The following is a 24,710-nucleotide window of genomic DNA, read 5'->3' as shown; positions in this document are numbered from 1 at the left end:
AAAATTTTTATACATAAAACTATTATATACGACTCTTTAATTAAAAAGAGAAGTATGGCTTTTTATTTTTTCCCCCTATATACGTACCTAGGTGGATGCAGCATTGGGCCAATGCTGAATCGGTCCCCCGCTGGCACCAAGGAAGAGAACTCAGTGATCACATGACCACTGATCGCTGAGCTCTCACAGCGGCTCTGAGCAGAGAGTGGTGACTGTCAGTCACCGCTGTCTTCTCTGCCCTCCCAGCTCTCACTGGAGTGCTGGGCTGTGGAGGGAGAGGGAGTGGCTGGCTCAGGCTCTCAGCGACTCACTGAGAGGCTGAGCCAGGTGCCTCTCCAGACTCTGGGATGGATCCAGACTTTGAAGGCTGGAACTTTCCCCAGCCTGGACCGGCTGAGCGACTTCAGCTGACAGCAGACGAAAGCCCACTCAGCTGAAAACGGGTCACAGGAGTGCAGGACGAACTGCACTCCTGTGATCCACAGGAGTGCAGGACTTGCTATTAGTTTTGCAAATTGAAATGTGTATGCTTAGATTGCATGCTTGTTTTGAGTCTATTATTTTCAGATTATGAATAGTAATCAAGAGATAGTTTACAGTTTATTAGCTGGGGGGAAAAAACAAAAAAAAGACAAATTTGCAACTTTATCAAAAAATTAACAAAACATTTTAAAGGATATCAAAACCTATGAGTAAAATGTAATATATTGCAGCTTAGTCCTTAGATGTGGTGGCTATCACAAAAAAAAAAAAAAAAAGGGGAGAGAGAATAAACATCACTCCAGGGAATCAGCCTGCCTACAGTACTCAAAAGGGATCCAAAAAGGACAAATACAAGATCCTCAGACCTGTAAGTATTCAAATAGGAATATCATAGAAAAAGGCAAACAGAGAGGACGATTAAACAATGGTTTTAACTAGGGATGCACCAATATAAACGGCGACTGAAAATTGTGGTATCGGCATTTTGCCGTTAGGAAAAAAGGTGAAGATAATGGCTTCTCTGTTTTTATTTAAAAAGTGTCAAGGCAACTCACATGCAAAAGTAGTGCCTCATCAACTTTCATGGAAAGTCGCGTCCTCATTGACTTCAATACAAAAACGTCCCCTAGTGACTTCAAATCACGGCCCATAGACTCATTCAAAATTGCGTCCCCATTGATTTTAATGTAAAAATGCCTGTGATCAGCTGTGGTCATTTTGATTAGCACAGCAAGAAAAGAGCTTTCCTGGAGCATTTCAGTCCCTGATAGTGCAACTTAAGCAAACAATCGACTATGGGTGGCATGGCACTGTCAAAAGATCTCCGAGATAAAGCTGTGGACAGGCACAAGTCAGGAGATGGATACAAGTATAATTTCATAAGCTATATCAATGCCTAAAAGCACAGTGAAGTCTATTATTAAAAAGCGGAAGGTATTTGGTACAACACAGATCCTCCCTTGATCAGGACGTCGGTCCAAACTGGATGAAAGAGCCAGGGGGAAACAGTCAGAGAGGCTACCAAGAGGCCTACAGCAATTCTGAAGCGGTTGCAGGAATTTATGACAAAGAGTGGTCATTGTGTGCATGTGACACAAATTCTTCACAAATGTGGCTTGTATGGGAGGGTTACAAGAAAAAAGCCACTCCTCAAGAAAGGCCACATGCAGTTATGACTGAGCTTTGCCAAAATGCACCTTGAACATTCTGAGGCCACATGGAAAAAGGTGTTATGGCGAAAATCCATCTAGCATGGAGGTAGTAACATTTTGTTATGGGGGTGTTTCTCTGCAGCAGGGACTGGAGCACTTAAGTCAGGATATAAGGAAAAATGGATGGGGTAAAATACCATCAAATGCTTGAGGAAAATCTGCTGCCCTCTGCGAGAAAGTTGTCATTGGGAAGAAGGTTTACCTTCCAACACGACAATGACCCAAAGCACACAGCAAAAAATGACCACACAGTGGTTGAAGGAGAAAATGGTAAATTTCCTTGCATGGCCTAGTCAGAGCCCAAACTTAAACCCCATTGAAAATCTGTAGAATGACTAGAAGACTTCAGTTCACAAACGATCACCAACAAATTTAACTGAACTTGAGCAGTTCTGCAAAGAAAAGTGGGCAAATATTGCAAAGTCTAGATGTGCAAAGTTAGGCTGTCATTAAAGCAAAAGGCGGTTCAACAAAATACCGACACAAGGAAGGGGGTGATCTTTTTTTCCAACTCAGTGATTCTGTTTTTGAATTTTTTTCTGACATGTTGGTGTTATAGCTTTCACTTGGATGTTATACGTTCCACTGAGTAAACACCGCTGGATAAAACAAAAACTGTGTCTGTCTTTATTTTAGGCTGCAAAGAAATGTTGCTTGCCACATTTTTAGGGCAAATATTGCTCAGTTAAAACACCTGTGTTGCATTTTTGAGTCATGTCCTCTGAAAAACGCACCGGAATCATCGTAAAATCATGGCAAAAATGCATATGCGTTGTACCATGTTTTTGCTATGGATCTGTGTGAAAGCGCCCTAAGATCGTATTGATGAAGTCTCCTTTTAAAAAGTTATTCTGAAGATTAGGTTTCTTATCTAGTTGAGGGATATATTCCTCTAATACAGATGACTGCAATGTATTGTTCACATACATACAGTAGAACAATATTGTAACTGGTGTGTTCTACCAAAACGCCATTATAAATGGTATTTCCTAACAATTCCTAATTTTGCTCAGATATCCCGTTTCAGTTTGTCATGCCACCCTCCATACCTTTGACTTCACAATCGCAGAGGAAAAAGCTCTGATAACCTGGATAAAAAGTAGGAGGAAGGCTCTTCAATGCCAGTTATTACAGCATTTATGGAATTAACCTTGAGTTAACTAGTGAACAACCCAACAGATAGCGGTTTTATTTTCCTGATTTACCTTTATTCCTACAACAAAGAATATATTCTCTGTGGGAAAAACATTTGCAAAATAAAAGTTGAAGCAATATTAAAAAAAAAAAAAAAAAAAAAAAAAAAAAAAGATTTACCTTCTGTTTTTAGCCTTTCAGCTTCTGTTACATCCTCTTCTGATGGTGACTGTGGATTTGAAGTTACATTTGGACTTTCCTAAAGAAAGTTATTGTGTTGGATTATGCTTCAAGTCAAAGTTTAATATGACAATTTTCTATCTACTATACTTGCAACATTTTTTGTCTGCTATACTTGTTAGAAAATTGTTTTTATTTATACTTCTAAGTAACTTTGAGTAAGCAGAGGATTTATTCTGTTTCTGGCAATATCCACGCAAGTAAAGCAATAGAGAAGACAATATAAAAGTTCTCATAAAACGACTAACTGTCCAAGAAAAGCAACAATTTGAATCATATCTCTGAAGGTTCTAATTTATCCAGGTCATGGTATACTGTAGCTAGCAGTGATTGCTCACATTCAACTGGACTTATTCTGTAAAACTGAAGATGTTTTGTAGCGCACCCAAGCCACTTACAGTTCTAACAAGTGTCAGATAAATACTCCAGCATTTACAAGTAGCCATGCAACTAGAACACAGGGGCCCCACACTTTTCACACCTTTCAATCTGTTCTTGGACAATCACCATCCACACTAGGGTACATAAAACTCCTTAGAACTAAGAACTAGAAGGGACGTGAAGAAGCAAAGAAACATCTTCAACATTACAGAACAAATCCAGTTGATTAAATCATTACAGGCTAAATGTGTTATTTAGTAACTAGATATAATAGTATATTTGTTTATATACAAAACATTCTCAAATGTCTTGGTAAAAAAGATAAGCTGGTTTTATCGAAATAGTGAATAAACAATATGCTGTAATATCGAAATAGTGAATAAACAATATGCTGTAATTTTATAAAACCTGAAGAGAAGCCATGAGAGTGACTATATAAGGTGCAATGAAAGCACCTGACTTGCCATTTTTGTAAATTATCCCAGTGAAGGAAATAGCAGCAAGAGAAAAGGATTGCGAGCTCATTTCATCAGCGATATAATGAAATAGTTTAAGAATTATGTCCTCTACTTCCTTTATGTAATTTATATTACCTGGTATCTAATTGTGGGTATATTCCCACAATAAACCCCCAGTATGTACATAAAGGAAATAAATATAACAGAAATAAAAGATAAGAGAACAATTGGAAAGGCATCATTCATAAATAGCTTATTCTAATTAATATCAGTACATTCCTGTGACACTTGTACTGAGTTATTTGCATAACCATAAATTCATTCAGGTTACAAATGTCACAGAAGTGTCTTAATGTAAATAAAAACACTTCTCCAAAAGAACATTAACTTTAATTTATATTTTAACTGTTATTTTCTTGCTTTTAAAATAAAATTTTCAGAAGAGTATATTGCCCATGATCTTCTGAGATCATGGATGGAAATTCCACATCTTTTCAGTTCTACTACACATCGTGGTACTACCTCACACCATGCCCGTACATGAATCACACAGGAAGGGGCCATGTGTTTCACATGAAGTTCTGTGTGTTGCGATTTCAGCCCATTCATTTTGAATTGGGCTAAAATCACAATGCACCAGAAGTAGTGCATGCACTACTTTTTAAAATGCACTGCAATTGGTACAAAAGTACCATGCAATCTGGTGCGGGCAAACTCTCTGCATTTGTGACCTGCACTTGGGGTGTCATTAAGTTTGTATTGATACCCACTGCAGATCGCAAGTAGAGTGTTTTGCGTATGGTTTGCAACGCACAGTGCATTCCTGTGAGGGCATAGCATGAACCAGCTGTAAGCACATAAATACCTGTTTGTGTTAAACTACCCTTATATCTCTTCCGCAAAATTACACAGCTAAAACGATGGAGGTGTTTAAACTACCAAAACATCTCCTGAAATAAACTGGAAAAAGGAATAAACAATGTGTACCTTTAAAATGCAAATAAAAAAAAAACACAAACTAAATGAATACAATTACTGACATCATATCTGCACAACACTGAGAATATCATGTCTACCTTTACTGTAGCTGCTGCAAAAATCTCTGGGAGTGTCTGACATACGGCCAAGCTACGATCCTCTATTGAAACTTCAAATGCTGTTTCTAGACACTGGATTGCAACTGTGGGAATGAGACAAGCAGTTCATTTATCACTGCACAATTTATCACTTAAGAAAAGGATTTGAACAGGAGTGTAACCATTTTTGGTACAATTAGGATACAGTAGGAAAGGGTTAGAAACTTTGTCAGGTTTGTATACCTGACTTTACCTCCATTGGGGAGATGTTCCCTAACCTTTTCCAGACACAAGACAAAAAAAAATGAGGTAGGTCTTGAGCACACCAGCTTTATTTGAAGTGTACAAAATGAGATGCGCTGCCTGACGTGGCAGTGCGGTTCGGGCCGGTGCGCTGCGATAAACTGCAGCATATCTGCATTTTAGCACAGCGCTAGGCTGCGCTGCAGTATGAATGGGACACATAGGAAACAACTTTTTCCTGTGTTTCCCTATGGTGACAGATTTTTTCCTATGTGGTAAAACATCTGTCATGGCACATAGTGTGAATTTGCCCTTCGGTCTCATTCACACCATACATGCAGAAAAACTGTTGGAAACTGACGCACAGATTTCAATTGCCGGCTACATCAGTTTTCATGCTTGCTCCAATGAGTTATATACACATTGCCGATTCCTGCGCATAAAAAAATCTGCACGTGATTCTAGTGTTGTGGTGTGAACAGGGCACATACAGAATAATTGATTTTGTTGTGTCCTTGCAGAATGCGTGCAGAAAAATTGAGGTCTCTGCATCATGGTGTGAGAGAGCCTTTAAGGAACCCAAAAACATAGTTAGGATGAAAAAAGTCCAGTAGGTATTTTAGACAGAACATCATAGATCCAAAGTGAAGTGAACACCTGCCTTTTGACAGTCATAAGAACAAGTGTCCCACTGACAAGAACATACCTCTCTGCTTCTGTCTTGGTGGAAATTTAAAAATAGGTTTTGTATGTAATGGAATCGACCCAGAGTGCACTTGAGTACTTCCGTTAGAATACCACTTCCCCGTCCGAACACCGACAACAGACACCACAGCTGACCATACAAGACTAGACGTCACCAGTCTTGAAGTAAACCAGGAGTTTAGACTAGTTTATTTTAACACAGATACAAGATATATCCCCCCTCCCTGCATAATGACACAGGGCGGGGCAATCTACATTTAGTAACAAGAGACACACAGGTATTCAAACTTCACACCAGCAGACAGTCCCATCAGGAGGGAGAGCTGCTGGAGACAACCCCCCACTAAGCCAATACACAAACACATACATCCCATAATAGTTTGCTCCCAATCAAGACACACAATAGAACAATGGGATGCAACCACATGACATTAAACAATCAACAACCCCAAACACAATATTAGGACAGATCACCCTGTACCCCTAACAGGCACAGGGTGACTTACACATAATAGGGATATGGGGAGCTGAGACAGGGGTCTCCCCACCTCTCTAAAGTGAGCTGGGTTCCATAGGCCCCCTACCCAAAGTTACTCCCGTCACATTGTACACAATGTAAACTTTTTTCTCTAGCAGTTCATTAAGGGGACACAGCAGACCTCTGGGTATACACTCTGCCTCAGGAAGATTCGATACATAGTTGATAAGGTTTATACAAAGACACAGGTCCATCCAATTCAACCTTTGATACCAGGCCATTCAAAAGGCACATTGAAAGCCTTGAGATCTAGGATGAATCAAACGTTTCAGTTTGTCTGGATTTGTCTGAATGAAAACCCTGGAATCTGCTCCAAAAGGTGGTAAAGAAACCACAACTCTCTGAGAAATTAGATCTGGTAAGGTCCTTAAAAAGTGCAGAAGTCCAATAAAGTTAACTTAAAATGAAAAAACATTCATCAGTAGGAGACAAAAAAATATCTTGTACGTAGCTGTGACAATCCCCCTAACCCAGCAGCCAAAATTTGGCAAAAGTCAACATTCCTCTAAATCTACTGTTCACAGTTGGGGATAGCTCTTTCTGCTACAGAATGTACCAGGAGAACTTTTACCTGGATTGAGGCATAATTTTAGAGGAACAACAGAAGGATGCGGATCTTTCCTACTGAGAAGGAAAGGCTCACCAAAAGGGACAGAATGAGGGAGCACCTCAGTCTACCCATCCGAAGTGCTTTGTCCTCATACAGATGCCCTGATAACTGCATTCAGGTAGGCCCCAAAAACAGTATTGCCCGTAAAGGGAAGTTCACAAGAAACTTAGAAGTTTTGCATGCAGAACAACAATTGAGCAGAGACTTTTCAATGTCACAGTCAAAGCTTGATGTGGGCAATCAACACTCCTCTGTCCAGGGAGGCATCACATATGTACTTGGTCACCTAGAACAACTAATCTGCTACATCAATCAGGTATTAAGGTGAGCCCTTTAAATTCAAGTTACTAATTTTGAATCTTGCTTACTCTGCCACAGCCTGGTACATCCAGGTATCGGTGAAACTGGTCTAAAAGCCTAACTAGCTGAAAAGAACTTCATTGGCCAAGGTCTCCAGGTTTTAGTCTAATGGGTTCTTAAAATATTCAGAAATGGCAACTGGGATAAGAGAGTTTTTTTTAGCTCCCCAATGAATGATAGGAAAGTTTCTTTTTGCCCTGTGTGCACTAATGAAAACTGTCACAAGGACAGATAGTGCAAATAATTATCCCAAAAGACAAAAAGTCATTAATAATAAACTGAAGAAGATTCAAATCCTTCCCCACTCTTCTCGAAACAAGAAAATGTTCCTATTGCAGTCACTTTCTCTCTAACAGCAGTGGTTTAAAAATGGCCAGTGTTAGCTAGTTTTAACATGAAGACATAGACAGGCAAGCCAGTAAAGTCTAGTCCACAGGTAGACTGTATCTGGGTACACTTCTTTATTTGAGCCAAGAGACACATTATTAAAATATAGCTTTAGTATTCTAAGCAGAACTCCAAAAACCCATAAGGTGCTTAATGGGCATTTAATAAAATCAAAGTACAATAATGTACTTTAATACAATTTCTCCAGTTGAGTATTTTCCATAAATTTTTAATGTCCTGTAATGCAGGGATAGAAAGAGTTTGCTAACAATAATGTAAGCGTGAAAAGTTTTAAGTCATAAGACAGACAGGTGTAGCATAAAAATACACCAATTTATGCCCCTATTAACACCTGAACATTTTAGTGCCTCCTCCCTGACAACATCAAAAATCCTATTCTTTTCTATTATGGCTGTCATATCTCTACGCTCATCCGCTTGAAAAAAGTACAACATGAGCCCCTTTTGGGAGCTGTGTTCCTGTTTTTGGCTCCATAGAATTTAATGTAAATTAAAATTCTTCTGCTCTCCTACCGCCCAGGAAGCCCAGCTAATGAAAAAATGGCCTTGCTTTGCTGGGTGTAGAGGCATTTTTATGTAAGGTATGAGAATACCCCAATCTTTACGACCTTTGAGATACATATTACAAAAAAGAGGCGCAAGAAGCAAAATGACTTTGGGAAGCAGGTGTACCCACATTGGTAATCAATCTTCACATAGCAAGACAGACACATTAAGCCTCTCTCTATATGCCTGTAGGGCCCATTATTAAGTATGTATACATATGATATCACAGATTATACTGCTTTCCATTTGACCATATAAAAATGCCTGAGCTTGCATACAAAAAACTTTTGATAAACACCTAAAAACGTTTGACTAACCTTAAGCTTAAGTGTGAACGAGGGCTAAGAGGAAAACACAAAACTGAAAGTTTTAAATCCAATTGATTTTAAGACTGAATGAATATCACATTATAATATTCTGATGGCTTCTAGATTGACTAGCACTTTTCTAAAGTCTGAAAGCCCACACTGCTCTGTAGAATTCCTACCTTGTAAGAATTGATTCACTGGTTGTTTGCTACCATTGTATCTTTTAACAAACTTTGCACTTCCTCTGCTCATAATGTGACAAATTAAATTGTTACAATGTGCCAAAGGAGTACAAATACAATATGCAGCCTATTCAAGAACAACAAACTTTCAGCACACTGTCCACAGAAATAAAGAAACAGACAAACCTTCAAGACTTTCTTGAGCATCAGAGGAAAGTTCTCCATTTTGCAACTGATCTTGTAAATACTGGATGATGGAAAATGCCAAACGTTTCTTGTCCGCCATTATTTTTTTTTACAAATCTTTATGTCACAAGAGCCACCTCTAAAAATGCATTAAACAGTTGTTAGGATAAGAAAGCAAATCATCATCTTATAATGTCACAGTAACAAAAAAAAAAACTACAGGTGAAAAAACAAAACAGTGGCATAAGTTTCATTTCAAATTGGTCCACAAGCCTAGTCACATGGAAGGCATATACATTCAGAAATTAAAACATTATTATTATTATACAGGATTTATATCAGGATGGATTTGATTTAAATCAAACTGATTTAAATCACAATTTAAATCATGATTTAAATTACTAGTCAGTAAGGCTTGATTTAAATCATAGTTTTCTACATAGACTAATTCTTGCTGGTATAACTGTAATATGCAAATAGATGAAGATTTTTAGAATAACAACTTTTCATATTAGTTTTTTTATCCCCAGTTTAATAGGTTAATCATTCATATTTGGACAACTTTTCTGTTGTACTTAGGGAGGAGAAAAATAATCATTGCCTTAATAACAATTTAAATAGATTTATTCATCTGAAACAATAACATTACAGCATATGTTATTTGCTTAAACTAACATCCATGTTTGTTAACTAATTTGGCTAAACAAAATATATATATTTTAAGAAACTTAGACTGTCAGCCCCTTCCTCCTCACACTTAGTTTCACTTTCTTCTTGTGCAGATCTATTCCACTCCAAACAATCAGACAAATATTGTTTTTATTCTATTCACTGAACTTCTTGAAACTTGGCACTGAAGGGGTTGATTCTGTATTCATAGGTTTGTAGAAGTTAGGATTAAGGTCTTTTTCTTAACTCTGTTCATGTTATAACATTTTTGTTGTGAAGAGGCATGTGATCTCCGCTGAGTCAAATTCAGTTTTGAGAACTGCAAAAGTAAGCCAAGCATCTGTGATAATATCTTGTAGGCAGAGAAACTGCCCAATAATCTTACAAAAACCTCTGGAAGAGCATGACATTGTGAATGGATTCATGGAATTTACCAAAAAAATTAAACATATACAGCCTTATTCTACATAATTAAAAAACTAATCTTTATTTCATGATGGAATAACCTTTGGATGGTAATATATTTTCCTCAGAAAGCATTTTATTTAAAAAAAATCTGATTTAAATTAAAAAAAATCTGATTTTTTTGATTTTTAAAAAAAAAAAAAAAAAAATCACTGATTTTTATCCACCCTGATTTATATAGCGCCAACAGTTTGCTCAGCGGTTTACAATATAACGGGAGACAATACAGCAACAATACAGTTCAATACAAAAGGGATTTGAGGGCCCTGCTCCTTGGAGCTTACAATCTAGGACATTACACATAAAATATGCAAAACAAAGTGCTTGGCTAATATTTTTTTTATATATAATAGCATGGTGAAAGTCTTGCATGGTAAAGATGGATTGTAGATTAAATTCTTATTAGGGAGACTTTCAAGATAGAATTTTTATGTATTTTTCATGCTTGTATGAAGGTGTTCTTTAGGCCTGGTTTATGACAATGCATTTTTTTGTGCTTTTTGTTTTTTGCAGAAATGCACTACAGTCCATTTAATATGGTTTCCAATGGGAAATGTTCACATGTGCTTTTTTCAGCTGCTACATTTTTGTAAAGGGTCAGGGACTTTTTTAAATGAAAAATGGTGCATTTTTGGTTCAATAGACTACAATGGAGATGCTACATAAAAGCATGTAATGTGTTTTTGAAGCGTTTTGTGGTTTTTAACACCTTTCTGCCCAACCTAGAGTATTTCAATGTTACTATGGTAACACTGCATTGCTTTGGTCACAGTGTTTTGAAAAAGAAAAAAGTAATAAAAAAAATAGAAATATTTGGAAAAAAAAAAAATGTAATTTTTTTTTTTTTTTACATACTGTCACCAGTCAGTGTCCCTGATCACTGCCACACCAGTCATATACTAATGATGTACTGGACTGGTAACAATATGTATATATAAAAAAAAAAAAGCACATGCAAAACGCACCACAAAAAGCACTGCAGAGATGAATCAAAGGCAAACTGCATAGGAACAAAAACATACTGAAAAATTTAAACAGTAAATACCAAAACTCTTGCCACATTTGTGTAGGAATGTCTGTCAGGGAACATACTGATGTTTATTAAAGCGGACCTGTCACCAAATTTAAAGTCCCCATTTAAAAATTTGTCTCTGAGGGTTTGTTGGTGACCTTACATACGGAATAAACACAGGTCACATAGAAACAGCTGATTTCTATGTGCCCAATTCACACCACAACGTTGGTGTTTTGTGTGTAGAAAAAGGCAGCATGTCTGCATTTTTTTTTCAGATCACTGGATGGCACAGCATATTACCATGCTGTTGTACACAGCCATGAATGAAGAAAAAAACAACAAAAACTTAGCAGTGAAATATGCAAGTCCTGCCAGACTAGTGACATCACATCCGCTTGTTGAAATGCATGCTGGATGCATACAGTGGTGCTTCTTGCTTTTAAAGTGGTAGAAAACTGTTTTTAAAAAACTGCTGGCAGGCTATTGATGACAGAAGAGACCCGATTAGTCTCTTCTGTCATAAATGCTGAAGGGCGTTTTTACTTATATCTGTTAACAACCTTTTAAGTCCAAGCACCCCTATATTAGACGATATGGGGAGCCAACAGGAAACATTAGTAGACATCCATCCGCCCCCACAAAAATGTCTATCCATTTAAAAGGTAATTCAGTGCTGGACAATAATATGCAAGTTAGCAGACTGTAACATATAGGCATTCAAGGATATTAATACCAATGTAAAAATGGATCTGTGGCATGACTGTAAACACAGGGACATCCCGTGACCACTGCTCAGCCATATCTCTGTCAAGGGCCCCAACAGGGACAACAAAACAGTGGACTGCCCTGTAGTTGACAGCTCTCATATATCATCAAAACAAGATCTGTGAAGTTTTATGAGAGTCACTGTACCATCCTGCTCATTGACTGAAGTCTGCTGAAATAGGACTTGAATCGTATTTTCACTTTTCAGCGCTTTTGTTTTGCTGTTGCATTGCTGTCTCTTTGTTATCTTTGTAATATTTTTTTTTTCTGTAAACATTTTTTTCTGCGCCATTCTTTACCTTTTCATTATCAAAACATATTTTAAAAAGTGTTAAAATGGTTTCTGATGCACTAACGTAAAACTGAAAGAATCCTTGTCTCTAGAAGGGTGCTACTACATTGTCACCACAGACAGGTATATCCAGAGATTTACAGAGTGTGTACATTTATTTAGATTCATAATTGTCAATGATGTTATTGGGAAGGATTGATGAGCCCCAAACTATCTGATGACAGTGGGGTTTAAAGTGGTAGTAAATTCTTATTGCAACTTTTACCTAGAGGGAAGCTTATAATAAAGGTTACCTGTCGGTAAAATTTGCATTGTTTAAGAGATATTCTCTCTTCTTTACAGCCGATGCATGCGCTCTGAAGGATTGGTAAACCCGCGCTGTTCCTTCAGAGTACTGTGCAGTGGCCCAGGAGTGACATCATCGCGGCCTGCGCTGTCAGACGACTGGAGCTCACGAACCCGGAAGGAAGGACAGGATGGAAGCCTCTGCAGCGGTGGAGGGCTTCATTTTAAGGTAAGTCCTTTATAGTGTGCTAGTATGCAATGCACACAAGCACATTATGACATTACCTTGCAGGGGACTTTTTTTTTCCCTGCAGTTTACTACCACTTGAAAGGGTTAATCGCTTAGTTAACTAAACCCAGTGACATTTGCTCTCAGCCTGTTGGCACTTAGATCATGGGTCTTCAAGCTAGAAAATGTTTGTGTAGCCTGAAGCTGGGAGTGTAATTGTTGTGTATTAGTGACAGCATGGTGTGATTTTGACCAGTACTAGTCATTTGTCACACGCTGGTGAAGAGAGGGGTAGTCTGACCCTCATTTGTCACAAAAACCACTTCAAAGTGACATCCAAGTTGCACTACTTAAATTGCACTGAAAGTCCGATCAAATTTGGATTGCAGCACTGTGAACCTAGCCTAAAGCAGAGCACCAGTGTATCTAAACAATAAGCCAGACAGGAGCTGAACAGTAGAATGATAGAATGAGGCAAGGAGACATTGCCATCTCACTGCCTGTTTTAACCCCTTCGATGCAGGAATACAGCACCAAGCTTGACGGGGTATAATTCCAAGCAAGTTGTACCTGTTTATTTGCAGCCCTCTCTTCTCTACAGCTGTTCAAAGTGAAGAATTTTTACAGCTTGTCTGAGCTTTCAGAAAAAAACAGAGGGTGGGAAAGTGAAGTTATACTCTGCAGATCTCAGTGAGAGCTGATTGGAGGGAAGGGACACATAGCCCACAGGAACAAAACTGGGGCTGTCAATCACAGGCTGTGTGCTGGAGGTCCCTCCCCTGTAACCATTTTTCTCTTGGTGTCAGAACATTTTATCAGAAGTGCTGTTGCTGATAGAGGAACAAAGCGTCAGACAGAAATGAATAGAGAAACAGAAAAAGGGCGCACTGACCTAGTGCATTATCGTTTAAAATAAATTATTGAAGAAACAAAATAGGTATCATACTCACAATGGACATAATAACACAGGCATGTCAAACTCAACAAGATGTATGATCCAAACAACATCTGAGTCCATACGATGGAACCCTGGATGACCAACTGGCTAACGCGTTTCGAAGACACAACCTCTTCCTCAGAGCCAACACCAGGTTATTATGTCCATTGTGAGTATGATACCTATTTTGTTTCTTCAATAAATTATTTTAAACGATAATGCACTAGGTCGGTGCACCCTTTTTCTGTTTCTCCATTTGTATCCAGTGTATTTGGACCACCCCAGTCTGTTGAGGGCAGCAAGCAGTGCATACTCCAGAAAATTCCAGAACATTCCTATTGGGTCTACCGAGTCCTTTCCTAGCGCAGGAGTAAAGTGTTTGTTGTGTTGGCAGACAGAAATGACACTGGATTGAGACAAGTACACATTATAAAGGGATATGGTTTGTTCATATTTCATGTCTGAGGTTTACTATCACTTTAAGCTGCAAAAGGAGCCTGACAGGGTTGTATATTGGCTGTGATGATGGAGGGAGTGGAAGGAGATTTGAGGGTTACAATTAACCCCCTGAAATCACTTTCCAAATCACATCACATTCCCACGAACATGTGAATTTGGAACTTTTCCACTGAAATGTATGCAGCCAAAACTGCACCGGAATCGCTCCAAAGTACAGGAACCTTTTCCAAACTTTCACTGTAAAGAATTGCATTGATGTGAACAGGCACTATTGAAAAGAAAAAAAAATGCCATTTCTATGTCATGCAATTTTGTTTGACTCAAGTCACATCCGAAATTGCACTAGTGTGAACGGAGCCCTACACCCTCTGCTGCATTCAGATGGCAGTACCTCCTGCCAAAACATGAATGGGCAAGGCAGCAACTGTGTGCAATGCATGCAATAAGGGTTAAAAAAGGCAGTGAGGAGGTGACCTCTGAAAAACAATCCACTGCAAATCACTCATCAGAAGGCAACTCTTACATCCTAAGGGTCACCCTACATGTTACAGTCGGCAACTCTTACATCCTAAGGGTCACCCTACATGTTACAATCGGCAACTCTTACATCCTAAGGGTCACCCTACATGTTACAATCGGCAACACTTACATCCTAAGGGTCACCCTACATGTTACAATCGGCAACTCTTACATCCTAAGGGTCACCCTACATGTTACAATCGGCAACTCTTACATCCTAAGGGTCACCCTACATGTTACAATCTGACTATACAGTCAAATGTTGATCTATAGGAGGACCTACCTAATCTATCCTATCAATTTACAGCCAGTCTGGAAGACTTGGACTTTACAGTTGCTGGTGGATCTAAGAGAGATTGTACAATCAGATAGTGATGTGTGTGTTCAGTACGATGCTGTCCATTTACAATCACAGCCACTACCTCTTCGCATTGTAAAATGCCTGAGATTAGGTTGCCTTGATCATCCATTGCCATCCCCTTGTTGTAGTGGTGTATGTGATGAGCAAGCAGGAAGCAGTGCTCCTTCACTCAGCAGCCTCTCCCAGGGGACACCTAGTCCTACAGCCAGTGTGTAACCCACCTCCTCCTCCCCTATATCATGTCTGACCACCTAGCCCTGCTCACACTACAACCCCACCACCCCTCCGAAAGGTCCCCCATGACACAACAAATAAACAACAGCTCACTCACTGGACACTCGGCACATGCAAGCAAGCAGTCTCTGGAACCGGAAGCGGAATGAGTTGTACAGAGCACCAGCGGAAGTGGCGTGTCCTTACAGCTGTGCCCCCTCGTGTAACCCTTTATTGTTAGGTTTGTATGAACCGTGTGTGGGAGGTGGGCTAATGGGATAACGAGTCGTGTGTGTTCATACAGAATGGGAATAAAGTGTGTATGTAGGACATAGGGGACAAGGTGGAACCTCCCTCATCCGGGTATTCTCCGCCCAGCTGCCCTCACACTGCAGGGAGCCCATCCACACACAGCACATGGCATCTACAGGTACTGGAACAAGAGGCCGGCGGGGGGGGGAGGGAGCTGGGAGGAGCAGAGAGTTTTCCAGGGGGATGATCAGCCTGCTCTGTCATTTGTCCCCATATCACCTGTCCTCCGTCTGCTGCACGCCTGCTGCTACTGCTGAACCGGCTAGGTAAGGTTGCCATAGGAGCTTCGCTTCCTTTAGGAGGACTACAACTGCCAGCTGAATGTTTGTTTGCCATGTACACCTCCTCAGGACACCCATGGACCTTTCTAATGACTATACAGCACAGCTCCTGCCAGCATCCATGATGTTAACCACGTCACTGCCAGGGCAATGCTTTCCTTTTATTGGCACACATTTACAGGTTTTGTTTTGCTAGTAAATGAGAACAGCTGAACAATGATCTTTTTTTTTCTTTTTCTGAAAACAGAGGTCCTGGAGAATAAAATGGCAGCTTCAGCCGTTAATGTCTCACACTTTTTGCGCAAACCACTATTTCCAGGAACACATTACGCGAACCTGACTTTTAATGCTTGCAAACTCAATAGAATCCCTATTTTTAAAAAAAATATATAAAAGGCGGGGTTGCGTTGAGTAAATAGATACCAAACATGTCATGCTTCAACCTTTAGTCATGGAGGGTAAAACAAATGTTAATGCCTGAACACAATTTTGCAACTTTGACATTTTATTATTATTATACAGTATTTATAAAGCACCAATAGTTCGCTCAGCGCTGTACATTACAAAGGGGGACAGAACATGTGACAGAACAATAACAATACAATGCAAAACATGGGGGGATCGAGGGCCCCGCTCTTTCGAGCTCACATATCTTAGAGCTGATTCACAGATATGCGGTGCAGATTGAAACGCAAGCTTCACAGCTAATTGACACAGTAGTTCAGTGGTTCACGGCAGGTTTACATCAGATTCAGGACAGGATTAGCACAGGAGCTTATATTGTTCAGCACAGTGGCTAAATGGTTAGCACTTCCGCCTGGCAGTACTAGGGTCATTGGTTTGAATCCCAACCACGGCACCACCTGCCTGGAGTTTGGATGTTCTCCCTGTGCCTGCATGGGCTTCCTCCGGGTACTCCGGTTTCCTCCCACACTCCAAAGACATGCTGGTAGGTTAATTGACTCCTGTCTAAATTGGCCCTAATATATGAATGTAAGTTAGGGACCTTAGATTGTTACACCCCTTGAGGGCAGGGACTGATGTGAATGTACAATATATATGTAAAGTGCTGCGTAAATTGACGGCGCTATATAAGTACCTGAAATAAATAATATGCGGTTTAGGAACAGTTCCCATAGAAGTCAATAACCTGTAATCTGAACCTGAACCGGACCACACTGCTCAGAAATCAGTCATGACTCTTTTTAAAACCGCACTGAATCTGTGCCGGCCGTGCACCAGACATACGTGAACAGGCATTATAGGAAGCAATGTTCTTTTACATGTCATGCGGATTGGATGCGGTTCAAACCACATATATGTGAATGGGCACTTAGTAAAACTGTACATATCATTGAAACTACTGTGTGTACCCAGGGAGATTATACCGTGTTTTTTTTTTTTCTTTTTTTTTCAGGACAAATTTCTTTTGGTGGTAAATGGTAATGGTTATATTTTATTACTATAAAAACAAAAACTGGCCATAGATCGTAAAAAAAAAAAATTTTTTTTTTAAATGTAGCTATACATTTCTTGCTATTACCATAACTTATCCCCAAAGAGCAACCCAAAATAAATTCTGCTCACACTAATTGCAGCGATACCACATATATGTATGTTAGTTGTTGTTTGTACCCATAGTAGAGGCCAGAAACAATACATTTTACTTTTTTAATTCTACTTCAGTCTTTCAATCAATAAGGACTATTTTTAATCCTTTTTTTTTTTTTTACATTTCTTCAGTTACTTCCTGGTTTCCATGCCAAGGGATGATGTCATACATCCAAGCAGTCTTTGGAAGGGGAGGGAGGGTTCTCAGCTCAGCCAATGCCTGAGCTAAGGGCAGATGGATTCCAGGAAGTAAATGCTACAGAAATGCCAGGGTGTGTTTTTCAAAATGATTTCTTAGCAAAATAATGCATAGAGACATGAATGGATGGGTGAGTTTGCTTTGAATATTAACAATGAATTAAATGGAATTTTTGGTTTGTGGTGCTCAGATGCAGTGCAGTTACACTTTACAACACAATGACACTAATTTAAATTTTTTATTTAATCCTTCCATTCCAACACCTCCCGACCCTTTTAAAAGCTTCTAGATGCTGGGTGGCAGAGCCAGGGATTCAGGTCATGTGACTGCTGTGATTGGCTGTCCCAGTGGTCACGTGATTGGAAAGCTTCCAATGGCAAGTATGCATCAGGAGTTTACCAATCCCCGCTGGCAACTGTGCAGGGAGCATGTTCTCAGCACAGTGAGTTGTTTATATAGGGCTGCATATATGCAGCCGCTCGGTGTCGAGGCCCACCCACCGAGAGACCGCATATATGTGTATGGCTGGTGCACAGTGGTTAAAAAAAATCCTATCCAAAATATACTGACCCCGACCATCAACCCTTACCTTGATCACAACACTAACCCTGGTACTGACCTACATCTCTTTATTTTTTAAAATTTTAAACAACTATTTTTTTTTTTACACACTTGTGTTTTTTTTCATCTATCACTCCTGCAAGGAGAGAAAGATGCATTGTAACTTTTTCTCCATTCAGAAGAGAAAGTAAACAGTGACTGTGAGAGCCAATCAGAGGCTATCATAGTGATCAGGAGACTTGAAAGTGGGAGTTCCAGGTCCCAATCATTTTAGTAGGGGGCTTTCAGTGGTAGCACGCTGTGTGGCATGCTCTGAGCACAAAAAGAGAGGTACGCACATATGGGGCCCCATGGATAAAGATATCTGTGTACAGTCGGCATAAAGGGATTAAAGCCCATCTCTGGGCGAAAAAAGTTTTCCCATGCAGTGAAACTGTGCCTGTACTACACAGGTAAACTGCTTGTTTTATCTAGGGGTGAGGCGAAAGCTCATACGCCTCCTTTGTTCCACTGGAAAACGGTGCTCCCCACAGTGCAGCAGTGGACTGTTCCCAGTCTATGGAGTCTGCTCTGGGCTTGATGACATCAGGAACGGTCCACAACTCAAGACCGCTGGAGCTCGGGGGCTGCCAAAACCAGTCTTTGGATAATTAGGTAAGTAAATCTCCTTTCACCTAGGCAAAAATGAACAGTTAACTTATGTAGTACATGCACAGACACTGCTTGGGAGAACTTTTTTTTTTTTTTTGCCGGGAGATGGGGTTTAAAATTGCGCATGCCTGTGAAATGGCCGGAAACTACATCCATAGGCATATAGCCAAAAAATGCTTTGAAAGTCTTCCCAGGTCATCATTTGCGGTTAAATGTGAATGATGGACCTAGAATTGATGCTCCCACTCCGAAGTTCATGGCGAAAGCTCATACGTGCTGTTTTACATACAGGTGCGAGCTCTGCACATGTGTTTGCATTTGGGCGTGTAGGGTTGTTTTTACATTTATTTATTTATGATTTTGAAACACTTTATTGCCATCACAGAGGGGGCTGAGAAGGCCTCTATGGACTCGTTTATTGTAGGAATTGGTAGGTGCTTTTACCGTTCCCCTGTTGCTGTCCCCATTAGCTGTAGAGGCAGTGGCCAGGGATGTACATGTGTGTTTTGCAGCCACAGGGATTTTAGCCTGTCACTTTCGGCAGGCGTATTGCCCACTGAACATGACTCATGTAAGTGAATGAGGCCACTCTGCAAGCGCCCTGCAACCACATTCCATGTATGCCGTTGCAGTGCGCTAGTTTGAAGTTCAGGGGATTAAAGCAGGTGGTAAAAAGGCAATACAACACCTCCTCACTGCCTGTCAAATGCTCTATGAAGAGTAATCCGTACAAGGAGCACTCTTCAGAGAGCAAAGCTAGTGCGAACTAGCTCTGTGATACCAAATGCAGGTGATAGGTTCTCTTTATAGAAACTTCATAAAGAGATCCTGTCAACTGTCTCAGGATGGAGAGCTCCTCCTGCAATGCGTTCATGGTACTGTGAAATAGATTAGGCAGCTCTACAGCCCCCCGCTCACCTTTTAGGCCTAAGTCCGATCTCGCGTAACGGTAATGGGCATTCCAGTTCGCGATTTTTGTAAGCACGATTTACGTCTCTGCGTGTTGCTCATACAACAGCTCATTCACTTCAAAATCACACTGCATTTGGGGACCATTAAGAATTATTGCACCCAAGCGTGCGTGGCATGTTTTACTGTGGTTTGGAATGGCAGCCATTCTGTTGATTCCAAATTGTCATGAATGATTCTTACAGAGCCTAGAGCCAGATAAAAACAATACCAAGCTCACAGCCGCAGCAGCCATGAGCTTTTTTTTAACCCTTTTGAATACTAGGAGGTTTATAAACATATCTTGGTGGACAAGGGGTTGACTTCAGTATAATCTGCCTATCTGGTTTTTTTTGTGCAGTCACTGCTGGTGCAATTACTGCTATAGTGGCAGCAGTGATTATTGTATTCTGACAGCAGGGAAATCTTCCACTGTCAAAATACAGTAGTAGTAATGGGACGGATTCCCCCATCATCACTGGCTGGAATCGAGCAATTGCATAATCCATGGCTTGCTTAAGAGTGCATAACCAACCTTACTTGCAGTTTAATCATACTCTTCACCGAAGTCCGTTGGCAAAATTTACAAGATTGTAATCAAAACAGAGAGATGAGCAGCGTTCTGTTCCTACTGAGGACGAATGGTTTGCAGCATTTATTGTGTATTTGCCCTGTAATAAAGCCACATGCTGTGGCCTAAACCAATAAGTCTGAATAAGAGGACAGCAAAGTAATGATAATTTTTTGGGCTATTTACCAACTTATGTCAATTCTCTTGAAGCCCTAGGACCATTACAGGTAGGGGTGGCCCGTGATTATGATGGGCTCCAAAATTTCAGGAGATCCCTGTAGACCTATGTGAGTGCCCAGAAGCAATTGAAGGAAATATGTATTGATATGAAGAAATTTACTAGAAAAAATGTAACATATGCTTTTGTAAATATCTGTTTATTTGTATGGCTTCTAAATTGGTAATTTGAGTGGTTTTTGGTTTTTTTTTGTCTGATTTACAAATAAAAAAAAAATAGCCATAAATGAATTGGTTGTATTGACTGGTGTTAATTAACAAAAAGTTTCTAATCTGGATAATTTTGTAAATTAGTACCCTAGAAAATATTGACGCCATTGGGTCTGTGTGGTAGTCTGTTAACTACAATTTCGGCAGCTTTAATATTATATTACTACAATTTTCCCTAATGCAGCAGTTCCCAGCTTCACTCGCCTGCTCTGGCCAAGTGGTCTGCCTCTTCCTTTAAGATTTCTTCATTTAGTTTGTATTGCAAGGAATGCCCCAGGAAGAGTGAAATACCATTTTTTTTTTTTCTTTTTTTTTTGTACACTAATCTTTTCTTACATTTTGACTCTTGCTTTCCAGTGCATAGGGAGTCATCTTTTATGTATTTTTTTCATATTCTATTGTAGATCATATAATGGACTTGCAACTCAGAAATGAAGAGAACCGTCTTAGATGGGATTTAACTCCAGAACAGATACAGCTAAAGACCACTGAGCTCATTGAGAAAACCAAGTGTGTTTATGATGCCGTGGGATGTCTTGATATAAATTGTGTCACCTATGAAAACACTTTAAAAGCTTTGGCTGATGTAGAAGTTGACTATGCAGGTAAAATTCTGTATTAACTTATAACCGATACAAATTTGTATAACAGGTTGGTGTTATTGTCAATATTATTTTTATTTGTTTTTAGGTTTAAAAGGTAAGGCAAGTAATATAATCGATTAAAGTGTATATCGACCCTAACAATGAAACTTCTTTTATTTGCTCCCTTTTGGACACTTTAAAAACAACATTGTGCAGGTTTTGTTCAATAAGTGCAAAAAATACCGGTTGATCCTGCCAGAAATCCTGTGATCTTCCTGCATTCTTTGCCTTTGCTAACTTTACAAGTTACAGTTGTTCCAGGAAATCTATGTGGACTACAGACCACCTTCCCCCTATAGAGGAAAGGAGAATATGAGGCATTTTGTAGTCCTGAACACTTTCTGTCCTAGGGTCAAAGCACTAGAGTATGGTGAGTGATCGATGTCATCCTAGGATAGGAAGTGTTAATGGCAGCCAGAAAAAAGAAACTAATGTAGCCACTACAGCTATGTACTGGTAAACTGCAATATTTGACGTTTTTGGGTTTGCGGGATTTAACATCATGGCACTATAATGGCACCATGATCAGAGCTAGAAACAGCTGTGGGTCTGGTTGGGTTACAAAGACCAATGGGACGTGGAACAGCTGTCCCTTTTTTGCCTGTATGCTTAAAGTGGCCCTGTATTGAACACTGTTTTTAAAATAATTCAAGTGAAGCTCCAGTTTCCCAAATCATCTTCCAGCACAGCACATTAGAATGTGGTCCAACTACCAGTACAGGGATTAAAAAAGTAGCACACAATTTAAAGAGAGGACCCTTCTAGAAGTTATTGTGTTTCCTCTGTTTAGAAAGGAACTATTGCTTTGATCTTCCATGGTTGAGTCTTTCTTCTGGCCTCCAGGTGCTTCTTTTGATTGGCAAGGTTTGCGCCTGGGCTCTCCCCTTTCTGTGCTCAGGGAGAGCAAGGACTGTTGGCGCCTCTTGCTGCTTAATGAGAAGCTGTCAGTTTGCCCTTTTAGGCAGGCAGGGATGCAGCAGTGGAGAGGTGGCAAGGGAGCATTGCACAATAAGTTTCAAAGTTGGGGAGGTGAAATAACTGCAGATACTGTCACTATGCCCTGACAGAACAGTGTCTCTTCCAGGGATGTAATTCATACAGCTCTGCTACAATCATTAGGGTGTTTTTCCAAGGGCATCAATGTTATCTGACAAGGACTGCAACCTTGAGTTCCAGCTTCTGGAGCAAAGCAGAAGGGATGGAGGGGGAGGCCTGGTTTCCAGAGGAGCAACACAGATACTGGGGACCATTCTGTTAATGGGCTCTTCTCTAAGCTGCACAAACGTCTTTCTTCACAGTTTCTTAGTTTAATTTTCAGCACTGTTGTCATTTGCAGCTCCTTTAAGTGTGCCCCTAAAGGTTATCTTGGATTGTTGTATACTGGTGATTTTTTTGTTTGCTCAAGTTTTTTAGATCAGGGTGTCCAACTTTTTGATGTTTGGGACACATTGGAAGAAGATGAATTGTTTTGGACCACACCTAAAATACACTAACAATAAGGGTAGCTGATGAGCAGAAAAAAAGGCAGGCAGATCACAAGTTAAAGTGGAACTAAACTATATCTGAGCACCACAAACCAAAAATGCTATTTAATTCATTTTTAATGTTCAAAACAAAGCTACCCATCTATCCATGTCTCCATGCTTTATTTTGTTGAAAAATCACTTTGAAAAACACTACCCTAGCATTTCTGGCCATGCTGAGTAAGGGCAGATGATTCATGTAGCATTTACGTCATGGAATCCATTTGTCCTTGGCTCAGGCATGCAGGCAAGAAGGTGTGCTTAGCTGAGAAAACCCCTCCTAAAGGCATCTGGGATGTGTGAAATAATTTGCCTTGGCCTGGAAACAGGAAGTAACTGAAAAAATGTACAAAAAAAAAAAGTTTAAACAAGTAAACATGATATACTGTACTTTCCTATTTATTTACTAAAGCTAGCAGCATAGGGATAAAAATAGTTGACCTTGATTGAGAGAGTGAAGTTCCACTTTAACAGGTTCCCGTCTGGCCTATAGCCAGATGGTGGCCGGCAAAACACCACGTCCCTCTGGGTGTACGCCATATGGCTTCCTTTTAAGGCATGTGCAGTTTGCCTGTCTGCAGAGCCGCGCAGCACCTTGGACACGGCCGATCACAGATCTATGTACCGGCTCCGTTGCCAGTACCATGTGACCTGCTGTGGCCAATCACAGCAGGTCACATTACAGTTGTATACAATGGATGGCTTCCTTTCATGCCGTCCATTGTATGCAAGTGTGGCTAGCTGTGAATGGTCACAGCAATCACATGCACAAGCTGGGCCAATCACAGCCCAGCTGTGTCATGTGATTAGCTGTGGCCAAATCAGTTAAGAAAAAAAAAATCCTGAATGAATCGATTATATTCAGATAAATGCTTGCTTATAGCAAAGTAATTCTTTGCTATAAGCAAATTTGTGTGTAAAAAAAAAAAAAAAAAAAAAAAGTGATCACTTCCCCAAAGTAGTACAATGTTACTATGGTAACATTATACTACTTTAGTCATAGTGAAATATGAAAAGAGAAAAAAAAGTGTACTTTTTTTTTTTTTCGTACTGTCACCAGTCAGTGTCCCTGATCACCGCCGTGCCAGTTATATGATGATGCTGTACTGCACTGGTGACAGTATGTAAAAAAAAAAAATAGTGAAATTCATCATTTTTATTCATTTCTGAAAAATTATGACAAAAAAATTACGACTTCAAAAAACTCGCCATGCCTGTTATGAAATACGACGGACTGTCTACTTTGCAAAAAGGGGTCATTTGGGGGATACTGTACATTCTTGGACCTCAAGAAATTAGATTGGCCGTCAGTACTTCAGGATTGATCAATTTTCAGATATATCCCATAGTTTGTGAACTCTATAACTTTCCTACAGACTAAATAATAAATACTAATTTGGGTTATTTTCACCAAAGACATGTAGTAGAATACATTTTGGCCTAAATTTATGAAGAACAATTATTTATTTGCAAACTTTTATACCAGAAACAAAAATGTGGGATTTTTGGTCTTTTTTTGTTAATTTAGCAAAAAATAAAAACCCCAGCGGTGATTAAATACCACAAAAAGAAAGCTCTAGTTGTGTGAAGAAAATGATAAAATTTTAGTTTTGGTACAATGTTGTATGACCGCGCAATTGTCATTCAAAGCATGAGAGCGCTGAAGCCTGAAAAATGGCCTGGGC

General features: G+C 39.7%; 2 protein-coding genes across 4 annotated transcripts in view; one reads left to right on the top strand and one right to left on the bottom strand.

Annotated features, from left to right (window-relative positions):
- Nucleotides 1–15,549, bottom strand: part of SGTA (small glutamine rich tetratricopeptide repeat co-chaperone alpha) — a 38,295-nt gene extending 22,746 nt beyond the window's left edge. Inside the window, exons 1-4 of the mRNA XM_089687430.1 lie at nt 15,396–15,549; nt 9,069–9,207; nt 4,984–5,087; nt 3,009–3,087 (exon numbers count right to left, since the gene is read on the bottom strand). Coding sequence (XP_089543556.1) covers nt 3,009–3,087; nt 4,984–5,087; nt 9,069–9,168 — 283 coding nt within the window. The 5' untranslated portion in view covers nt 9,169–9,207; nt 15,396–15,549. The remainder of the gene's footprint in view (nt 1–3,008; nt 3,088–4,983; nt 5,088–9,068; nt 9,208–15,395) is intronic.
- Nucleotides 15,395–24,710, top strand: part of THOP1 (thimet oligopeptidase 1) — a 62,170-nt gene continuing 52,854 nt past the window's right edge. Inside the window, exons 1-2 of one of the 3 annotated variants that reach the window (XM_089687427.1) lie at nt 15,395–15,518; nt 21,263–21,463. In XM_089687427.1, the coding sequence (XP_089543553.1) occupies nt 15,410–15,518; nt 21,263–21,463 (310 nt within the window). In that variant the 5' untranslated portion in view covers nt 15,395–15,409. The other 2 variants (XM_089687428.1, XM_089687429.1) reach the window with 2 other exon arrangements.

Source organism: Staurois parvus, unplaced genomic scaffold (genome assembly GCF_062004578.1).
Source record: "Staurois parvus isolate SC_StPar_1 unplaced genomic scaffold, SC_StPar_1.0 ptg000425l, whole genome shotgun sequence".
Classification (NCBI taxonomy): domain Eukaryota; kingdom Metazoa; phylum Chordata; class Amphibia; order Anura; family Ranidae; genus Staurois; species Staurois parvus.
Note: the sequence above shows the minus strand (reverse complement) of the source record. Positions and strands in the feature narration are given on the sequence as shown.